This window comes from Haplochromis burtoni, unplaced genomic scaffold (assembly GCF_018398535.1).
Source record: "Haplochromis burtoni strain Fernald_Lab_line unplaced genomic scaffold, NCSU_Asbu1 Contig_800, whole genome shotgun sequence".
NCBI lineage: Eukaryota > Metazoa > Chordata > Actinopteri > Cichliformes > Cichlidae > Haplochromis > Haplochromis burtoni.
Window position 1 is genome coordinate 134525 of NW_024583161.1, and position 10877 is coordinate 145401.

General features: G+C 41.6%; 1 protein-coding gene across 1 annotated transcript in view; it reads right to left on the bottom strand.

Annotated features, from left to right (window-relative positions):
- The window catches only part of LOC102297800, a 19356-nt gene extending 9064 nt beyond the window's left edge, over positions 1 to 10292 (bottom strand). Inside the window, exons 1-5 of the mRNA XM_042215710.1 lie at positions 10103 to 10292; positions 7715 to 7890; positions 5863 to 6370; positions 5518 to 5814; positions 4603 to 4748 (exon numbers count right to left, since the gene is read on the bottom strand). Coding sequence (XP_042071644.1) covers positions 4603 to 4748; positions 5518 to 5814; positions 5863 to 6370; positions 7715 to 7890; positions 10103 to 10235 — 1260 coding nt within the window. The 5' untranslated portion in view covers positions 10236 to 10292. The remainder of the gene's footprint in view (positions 1 to 4602; positions 4749 to 5517; positions 5815 to 5862; positions 6371 to 7714; positions 7891 to 10102) is intronic.
- Between the last annotated feature and the right edge of the window lie 585 nt (positions 10293 to 10877).

Sequence of the window (10877 nt, forward strand, 5' to 3'; positions counted from 1 at the left end):
AACGTGAGGTTGTGCTGGAAAGGCAGCTTAGTTGGCAGCTTAGTGTCTCACCTTTCTACTTCTGTTTCTTCCCGTCTAACGGTTCCTTGTCCAGTGCTTTCTGGACTTCCAACAGTTCCTTCACTGTATTTTCAAGTCAGGATAACTGCTGGATTCTCTCAAAGAAAAGATCTTTGCACACATAAGGAGACGTGCTCAGAAGATGTTGGCTGTCTTTGGATCTACCTTCACATGTGAACAAACATTCTTACTTATAAAATTTCACAAGTCCAGGTACAGATCCTCTCTCTTGGCGATGATCACCTGTCCAGTGTCCATTGTATTTCCACCTCTTGTTGCACTTATTCAAGCCTAAAACAGGCAAGTATTTCTTCACTTAACAAGAAAAAAATAACTGAAAAATACCAGATAAACTAAAAGACTAAATGCAAAGTTGCAACAGCACTTCAAATCTTTAACATTTTGCCAGAACATGCACATTTAGTTTACAGGTCTCTGGACGTAGCGTTTTCAGTGGCAGAAACGTCCAGATGAACAGAATCAACTTTTGGAGATTTACTTACCTTGATTATTGAGAATGCATCAAGACATTTTGTTTACAGTTGTTTTTCTGGATTTGATTAAATAGTGATAAAATGTTTGCATTTTTACAATGCCTGTCTCATATTTTCATTCCCTACAGCATCCACTCTTACCATTGGCAGTTTTATATAATAATAATTTATGTATTATGGAGATAAAAGTAATATTATACGAAACTGAGTTCAGCTTATTGGTGCAGCACTCTACAACAGTCCCAGGAGCACCTCGGGAAAATTAATTGCCTGCCTTTGGTTTGAATGGTACATAGAGATGTAGCCTAAAGTCCAGTTATATCGAGCATGACGCTGAATCATGCTGGTTCAGCACCTATGATGCAGTTATATAACAGAAACCCAAGCCTCAAAATTATGACTTCTTACTGCTAGTTCAGCTCTTAACCTGCTGAGTTATTCAGCCACTGAGAAAATATGATGATATTATGGACTAGAGCTACAGCTTGTAGTTCATAGACTCACCAAAAAAAAGCAAATAAGCTCATCATGTGACACACAGTGACACCAATTTAATTTACAAGTGGATGAACATAAATAAGATTAACATGTTTCTTACATTTAATAATAATAAGTCTTTGTACACCAAACAGACGTACCGCGTTGTGATCATACAAATAGTCAATATAATTGTTGACTGTGGGAGAAAAAAACAAAGATAATTATTAATCAATAAGACTAACAGAGATGACAGAGGAGACATGACACTCAAATATACCTAATAGAACTACTGGGGATTATTTCACATCAGCAAAGATGGTGGTACAGTGGAAATAAAAGTTTCAGGGAAAAACATGTTTTAACCTTTTGACATTCAGCTGGTCATTAATAACTCACCTAAAGTTAGGATTCAGGTCTGGTTAACCTTCTCAGGTCTGAGCTATTATAGGTGGTAACACTAACCCTGTATTTAGGGCTGCCACAATTGGTCGACTAGTCACGATTAGTCGACTATCAAAATCGTCGACGACTGATTTAATAGTCGACGCGTCGTTTGAAGCTTTGTAAGATCCCAAGAGACGCAGGAATAAGTAGCAGGATTTAAGAGTGTAATAACGGACTGAAACAGAAGATGGCAGCACTGCATGTACAAGGATGCCACCTGCCGTTAAACCCCGAAGAAGAAGAAGCAGCTGTATCCCAGAATTCATAGCGCGGCCCACCTCAGTTTCCAACAATGGCGGCAGCTAGTTAGTTTTAATATTACTCTTATTATTCTTTCTGGGTCACAAAATAAACGTTTAACATATTTTCAGGGAGAATGTAGCTGTGTAAACCTCAAATATCTGCTCAGTTTATCAGGACACCACATATTTTCAAAAGCGCTCCGACGTTTTCGGAGACGTCTGTTACCCACCAGCTCGATAGCGAGCCGGGGGCGAGGCTCACTAGAGCCGTGAGAACACCGGACTCCCGACAGATCGTTTTCAAACCCACCGCCATCTTTCGCTACTCAGGTTAAACATGATATATGAGTCACTTAGATAACTTAAAAATGTTATTGTTTGGCTTTTTTTGCGTGTGTTTTATTTGTTCCTGAGTAAATCGGTTTGGCTGGGATTAAAGTTATAGTTTTCACACAGCTGAATAAATGTCAAGCAGACAGCTGATCATCAGAAGTGTGAGATGCTCGAGAATTTACTCCGGTGTCCTGTTATATTTTAGATAGCAAGGAGTTTATTAAACTTCACCGAAACAATCTGCAAACTTCATTAAAATTCAATAAAATATCATCTTGTCTTTATTTTTAGTTAGCACATACCTTAAACACTTAAAGCTGTAAGCTAATGATAGTTATATAAGAGCAGATGCTGCTGGTGCAATAAGCTGTAGTTTTACGTCCAGTAGATGATGATCTGATTAGTCGACTATCAAAATAATCGTTTGTGGCAGCCCTAACTGTATTGTAAAGATAGGAAAATGGAATTTTTAGGAAAACCAATCCAAAAGATTTTTGAGAAGGTTCCTGGAAGTATTCCATGATGGCTCCTGAGTGAAAGTATTGCTGTGTCCAAATTCAAGACCTGCATCCTTCGAAGGACCCGGCCTTCACGGTCAACGTAGGCCGGGTCCTTCGAAGACCCAGAAGGCTGGAAGTGCGAGGCTGTGAAATGGGACGGTCTAGCCTTCAGATTTGTGTCACCGCTGTCTCAGTGGAGTTTAATAAAATCAGCCATCTGCTCCTTGCTCCCTAAAATATAACAGGACACTGGAGTAAATTCTCCAGCATCTCACACTTCTGATGATCAGCTGTCTGCTTGACGTTTATTCAGCTGTGTAAAAACTATAACTTTAATCTCAGCCAAACCGATTTACTCAGAAACAAATAAAACACTGAAAAAAGCCAAATAATAACATTTTTAAGTTGTCTAAGTGACTTATGTATCATGTTTAATCTGAGTAGTGTAAAACCGCGGGGTCTGAAAATGATGTGCCGGGAGTTTCCGCCTGCTCTAGTGAGCCTTGAACCCCGGCTAGCTATCAAGCTGGTGGGTAACAGACGTCTCCGAAAACGTCGGAGCGCTTTTGCAAATATGCAATGTCTTGATAAACTGAGCAGATATTTGAGGTTTACACAGCTACATTCTCCCTGAAAATATCTTAAAAGTTTATTTTGTGACCCAGAAAGAGGAATATTAAAACTAAGTAGCTGCCTCCATTGATGGAAACTGGAATTGGCAGCGCTATGAATTCTGGGATAGGTTGGGCCACGAAGGATACAACTGACCCATCCTTCAAATCTGGGGAAATGAAGGACGCATTTGTCGGACACATTTGTCGGAGTCTTTGAATTTGGGCAGCTTTCGTCGCCTGGCTGTGATGTCATCGGTCTACAAATGCGGCCTCTGAATTTGGACACAGCTTATTTGGACTTTGGCTGAAGTCTATGCGAGCGGACTCTGGATATAAAAATCTACCCCAAAAGTCTAACTGAATTAGCATCACTCATTTTTAAGACAAAATAAAAGACTTAGTGTATTTTCATTGTGCATAGATTTTTTTGGGTGAAACAAACCGGCTATGTAATAATGCACAGGCTAAAACTGGACTATGTGTTTTAGCCTGTGCATTATTGCATGAACTATTCCATGTACTGATGAAATGCCATTCACAATATTTTTGCTCAGTATATGAAGTTCATGTGGAGGTTTTCTTATACATAAATTACATAAAGAATTAAAACTACTTGTGCTAGAATTGGTCTAAGCATAAGCATTAATATGCCTTTTTTAATTTATGCCTAAAATATTTTTTATTAATAAATGTCAACATTCTCAATTTGTGGTACAGTACCACATTGTAATGAAAAGAAATTGAGGTTTGTTTGATTGTTTCCTCTTTTTTGCTTGCAGTGGGTGCATCCATTTGTTTTTTGCCATCACAAAGTGGTTGTGGAGTGGTGCACGGTGAGCGTGTGCATGCGACGAGCTTGTGCGTGAGACTGTGTGCGTATGAGGCTGCGTACAGCATGTCTGTATCTGGCAGACATCAGGTTGTACAATAAAGGATTGATGGCAGCACTGAGGTAGAAGAGCACGGAGGACACAAGATTAAAATACTGAGACAGATAATATAAAAAGTACAAGTGTGTATCAGGGGGTGCGTATGTGTCGCTGAAGACTGTGTCATTGTAGGTGTGGTCATAGTGCAGCTCTGTAGATGCTGCAGAATAGGCAGTTGTGGGGATGGGAGGCGCTGTTTCAGGTTTGTCATGTTGTGACTTTACGGTAATTGATAGCTTACTTTGCAGGCTGTGTGTGATTGTGTTTGTGCTTCTTTGCAGTTGGTTATGTGTGTTTCTGTTGTCTGGTTGTGTATTAATAACGTGAGCCGAAACATTTTTATTTTGAGTGTGTCCATTATGTATGTCGGTCTTTTCATGTCGCCCTTTTGTGTGTGACATGATATGAGAGTGCAAGGACAGTGTTTCAGTGTTTATGTCCAGGTCTAAGTGGCTAAGTGGGTTAGCAACAGTGGGTATGGTGACATCTTTTCTGTCCATGCTGACATCCGGATGCGTGATAGTGTCTGACTGGGAGTTAGTGTCCAGGTAAGTTTCCTGTCTCTCAGTCCCAGTGCCCAGAGAAAGAGAAAATATGGTTCGACCAACATGGAACGGCAGCCAACACAAGACGAACGCCAAGACGATCACTCCTGAAGAAAAAAAGATGAGAACATTAAGTCAGAACCGCCAACGTTCCAGATCGAGTCCTGACCAATCACGGCACGTACTACATGGACTACAGTATGCAAACGTCTTTGCCCACCCCTCAGTTTTTTTATATGTTGTTTTAAAAAATGGAAAATAGGCACAGCCATTAATGTAACATACATGGAAATACAGGTCGAATGAGCGTCTGAGTCAGTATTAGGTATGACTGCCTTTATGAACTCTCTCAGGCAGCTTTCGTATAATTTCTTGAAGCAGTCTTCAGGACTAGTTCTCCAGGCTTTTTGAAAGCTCATCTTTGGATGTTTGTGACCCTTTGGTTCCATTCTGTATCAACCTGTTTCTATACGGCTCCATGACGGACAGGCTTCCAAGAACGAACTAACCCATCAACAACTCTACCAACTTAATGTAAATAAAACAAAAAACAAAACTGCTTGAATATTCCCCCCCCCCTAAAAAAAAAACAAAAACAAAAAAACAAAAAAAATATGTCTCTCACCTGGCCTCCATACTGGTGAGAATTTAAAAGAATTTCAAATTGTGTGTGTGTGTGTGTGCTTACATATCTTTGTGGGGACCAAAAATTGGAAGTTTACTATGCTTGTGGGAACCAACAGCCTTTATGGGGATAAAATCCACGTCCCCACAAGTTTGAAGGTATTTTTTGAGGCTCAAAATATGGTTTTAGTGTCAGGGTTACTATTAGGTTATGGTTAGGTTTAGGCATGGTGTGTGTGTGTGCTTCCTCACCCAGCATTTTGACAGTGTTCCTGTGACTCTGGTCTCTACGGCTGCTTTTTGGGCGGAGCCACAGTGTGCGCCCAATCAGACTATATACCACTCCCAGAATGCAGAGAGGTACCAAGAAATACAAATTGGAGAGAATCATCATGGCTGACAACAGGCCAGAGGAGATGGCAAAATGTGTACAGCGGCACTCTCTCTTGTCAGTCTCTCCCCCACGGCCTTCATTGGAGCTTCCGTCCATTCCTCCTCCCTCGTCTTCCTTTTTGTTTTGCTGCTCTCCCTCTAATCCCATCTTTCCGTCTCCCTCCCTTCCATGTTCAACTGTATGTTTTTCAAGTTTCATTTCACCTTTGTCTTCCGGTGGCCTGTTATCTACTTCTGCTGTTTCTGTCTCCACTTTTTCTCCGATCCATTTCAGTTCACCAGCTCGTTCCTCCCAACTCTTTGTCTCTTTTTCACCCCACTTTATTCCCTCTAGACCTCCATCCATGTGTCTGCTTTCTTTTTCTCCTCCACCCATCGTAAACCCTCCCTGATCTCCTTCCCTGCCTGTCCACCCCCCGTCTTCTTTCCATTGGATGAGCCCGAGGTCCTCTCGTCCAACGTCCTCCACTCCAACCATGACCAGCACTGGTGCGGCACTCACAGCCGCACTCAGCCAGAGGCAGCCTATGATGGCCCGGGTTCTGCGCCGTGTCACTACTGTCTTGGCTGTGATCGGCCAGCAGACTGCCAGGTATCTCTCCAGGGAGAGGAAGGTGATGTGGAGGATGGTGCAGAAGGTGCAGCACTCTGAGAGGAACATAGTCAGCTTACAGGCAAGGTCTCCCAGGGGCCAGGGCCGGGGCCTCCAGAGCTTGGAGAGACAGAACAATTATTTTCCTCTGATTGCATTTTATACCTTTTTTAACCTGTAAAGAATATGTGAGCAGTGCATAGCATGTCAACAGACTCAGATAAGAACAAGTATTTAATATTAACTCAGCTGCTTAGTTTAAATGAACATTCTGAAAACTACTTTATTATAAGAAAATCATAATTTTCTACTTATCAAGACAAAAGGTATCGTTTTTTAGTCAGTGCCCACCTAACCAGAGCGAACCCCCACAGGCACACGAGAGCATGCAAACTCCACACACAACTGCCCCACTGTGACCAGATCATCCTCACTGAACTGAGCTTTTAGCTCCTTTAATGCCACCCTTCCTGTCGGCCCATCTGTTGATTGGCTGTATGCTTCAGATGACTATTTTAAAGATGTGTTCTCTTTATGAAATTATACAGAGTGCTGCCTTCCTCCCATCACCCCAGCCAGTCACAGTAGATGGCCTCTCCTCCCTGAGCCAGCTCCTGCAGGAGGTTTCTTTCCTGTTATAAGGGAGTTTTTCCTTCCTCCTAGCACCAAAATTGTGTGCTCATAGAGGGTTGTCTGATTTTTAGGGTTGTCTCCATTTTCTCCACTGTAGGATCTTTACATTACAATATAAAGCACCTTGAGGCACCTGTTGCTGTGATTTGGGGCTATATAAGTACAAAGAAACTATCTGAAATTCAGTGCTCAGCTCAGTCTGAAGCCTGTCTTTGAGTTTGTACGTACACAGACCTCGTTATGTAAACCATGTTTTACTGAGCGTCTGCCATTCTGACAATATATATGAAAGAAAAATTAAAAACTTATTAGGGCTCTTTATTATTGTGGCAAAATATGGGTTAGTTGTAACGTTTGTTCTTCAAGCTCTTGGCGTCTTACAGAATCAAAGGCCAGATCTGTCTTTGCTTGTGTTAATTAAGTTACGCTGCACAAGGAATATGATAAAACCCCATGCAACTAACAAAAATATGACTTGTTATTTATCCACATACTTAAAGTGATTGTGCCAAGCCCACGATAGAAGAGTGATTTAAGATTTCTCTAAGTGTGACACAAGCTTTCAATGTAACAAGATTTAATTTAGAGGCAGGGGTCCCCCTGAGGGGAAGGCAACAATAACATCTTTAAACAATTACTAGAAAACACAAACAGGAAGCGAATCTATTGTGCCTGCTTTGTTCACCCAATGGAGTGATTTTCTGTGACTCGACTAAACCTAACTAACATCATGATCTGATTGCTTAGTGCCACAACGTGGCTGTAGGTCTGGTGTTCAGGCCAAAGTAAAGCAAGCATGCATTACAAAATATGCACTGTGTCAGTAGATACCTTATATAAATCCAGAGGCAGCAGCAGGAGTATCAGCAGATCACTAACAGCCATGCTGCTCAGGTAGAGGTAGGTGGAGGTTCTCATGTGTGGACGCAGCCAAACCACCAGAATTGTTAGTATATTTCCCAGGAGGCCAAATAACATCAGGGGGATGTAAATCACAGTCACGCACACTGCAAGAAGAAATAATTATCTGTTTTTATCAGATCTCAATTTGATCTGTTTCCATCTATCTTCCTCATATACATAACACACACACGCATATATATATACATATATACAGGGCTGCACATACGTGGTCCGCAGGTGTGCATGCGCTGTCAAAATAAAAAACGCGCACCAGATAAGAAGTTGTCCACTACAGTGGGATTTTCACGGCACCACATCTCTGTGCGTTCATCATTTGTTTGAAGCCAGCTCACCTCCTGCAACCACTTTTCCGAGAATACGAGCTTCTTTTGTGGTTCGGACTTTTTCTGACATTTCTTTGGAGATGGAGGAAAACCAAAGTAATTGCTTAAAGCAGCTTCTTCGACATCTTTAAGAGTTCTAAACAAACTCTCTCCTCCTCCAGAAAATCTTATGTACGCAAACGCGCGTCGCAATTTCTTATGTGGTGCGCGTCTTTTATTTTGACAGCGCATGCGCACCTGCGGACCACTTATGTGCAGCCCTGTATATATGTATATATATGCGTGTGTGTGTGTATTTTTTTTTACATATTGTATAGATTTCTTTACAAATAATTCAATGAAACTATAGCCAGCAGCTGGTTAGCTTAGCTTAGCACCAACCATAGACTGTACATAAAGGTGGACATGCCTTTTCAGCACAGATAATAAAAAGGATCAACATTTCCAGATACTAGACAAAGAGTGTAGCTAGAATCATGTCCTCATATTACCACCGCTGCCTGCTTGATATAATGAGAAAACGACAAGGAGAATGCAGGGTGGATCTGCCTGGAAACGCAGGCTTCACAGGCTAGCAACTTGTGAAATACCTGGAAAGGCTTCTGACTCTAATAAGGACGTCATTAGAGTCAGACCTTTTTTTTCCTAGAAGAGTTGCCCCCCTTTCCTTATCACTGACTGCATACAAGGAGAAAATAAAACCAGTCAAAGATTAGGCCAGTGTTGCCAACTTAGCGACTTTTCACAACAAGCAGCGGTGCTACTGTGGGCACCTCGCCCGTGCCAAAGTGCTCACGGGCGGAGGACAGTCCTCCCCCAGCAGGAGATGTTCACCCCTATGCGTCCAAACTGCAAATGAATCGCACATGAGCGAAGCCGCTGCTCCCGCACTGACTGTAACGCAGTCAGTTCTTCTTTTACTCTTATGTTGTTTTGCGGATCACAAGGTTTAAAACTACTAATAAACACACACACACACAGTAACTCCACCAGAGCGCCTATTTCGGATCACAGCCGGTCCAAGCCCGGGTAAAGGAGCAGGGTTGGAATTGTGACATTAAAAAAAACAATAATTGCTAAAAGAAATTTAATTTGTAGTTCTAAATAAACTCTAAATGCATTTTTTACTCACTTTATGTCTCTTCCACGATGTTATTTTTCTCTCCTACAACATAGGTTACAATGACGTTAGCATGACCAATTGTGCAAATTAGGCGATGACATCATTTAGCTTTAAGCCAATAGCGATTTTCCTTAATGAGGAGTTGGCAACACTGGATAAGGTTGCAGTGTCCCTCAGACTGACATTCAGGTCAGGCCCCCTACTTGTAAAGTCTGGATTTAAAACATCAGCTTGAGCTTTCAAAACACAACTTCAATAACCATGTGTGGTGTTTCTTGTTATATACACTTTTATATACGCTCTGGACACAAAAAGTGGAGAGTGCTAGCTAATAAACAAAAAAAGAAGAAAAGAAAAAGAAACCCTATATGTTAAGATAAGCAGACGAGCCTCTGGCATTAGATTTCAGTGCCTTGTGCCAAGTTTACATCAGATAAAGTTTACTACTGATATTGACAAATTTAACTAACAGGGACATGTAACCATGCAAGCTTGCACGAACATCTCACAACACAATCCACTGCTGATGAGTTGCTTAGATGTGAGTTGCACAACCCACGAAACCAATCCTTTTATTTAGCCTAAAACCACATGTACAGAGCAAATCAGGTTCCTGGAGTGAATCAAGCAGTACTCAGCATCACCCCAAAAACAGCATTATACACCCAAACTACTTTAACACCAATGGAACGTAAGAGAAAATATGACTTTGAAATATTCAGATACCACAATTTCCTTCAATCAACAATTTGTTCTTTTTCTTTCTAAAGAGAAAGATGCGCTGTAGCTGCAGGTTTTTATTTTTATTATTTTATTTCTAAGACTACTTTTACAACTGTGTTTACCCACCTAATTCAATCAGTCCAAACATAGGTTCCTCCCAGTGGCACTCTTGGTTGGAGCAGTCCTCCGGGAAGCCGGACGTAAGGCCGCAGTTTTTTTCTCCACAGCCACGGCCCCCGTCTACATCCATCAAATCCATGATGGGTGGGGTGCGAGGGGGGAAAGGGTGGGCATCGACAAGAAAAGTGACAGCAGGAAAAGCAGCGGAGTATGTCCCCCGGGTTACAGGGTGCAGAGGTGACGCACGCTGATGGATTTCCTATGGCGCTCGATAGCGGCCGACGCTGACAGCGATGTTCAGGGGAGAGAAACGGTCCAGTTGGAACGAAGAAAAAACAGATTTAGACGGGTTTACAAGACAAAGTGTTGGCGATGTAAGTGAGTACAGTTAAATTAAAGGTTAACAACAACATTATAGAGTACACACCAGTGTTTACATCTGCACTGGTTCCAAAGTCACAACTTTATAACATCAAGAAAACCAGTGTACAAATATGAGGACATGCATATTCAACACTGACTGTAATGGTCCGTTTCTCCAAGCAATACTTTTGTTACCATGTGGAACAAATAATATCAATGAAAACAACAACAACAACAAAAACATACATATTTTTTGTATTAGCATTTTCAGATTGAAAAATTAGCCACATGCAAAAACACAGTTATAACCTAAAATACTCACTGACTGAGCCTCGGCGTGTCATGTATCTCTGCTGCGGACACACACGTCTGCCTTGGCCGTGACTTACACACCTACCAGCTCTCTCTCTCTCTCTCT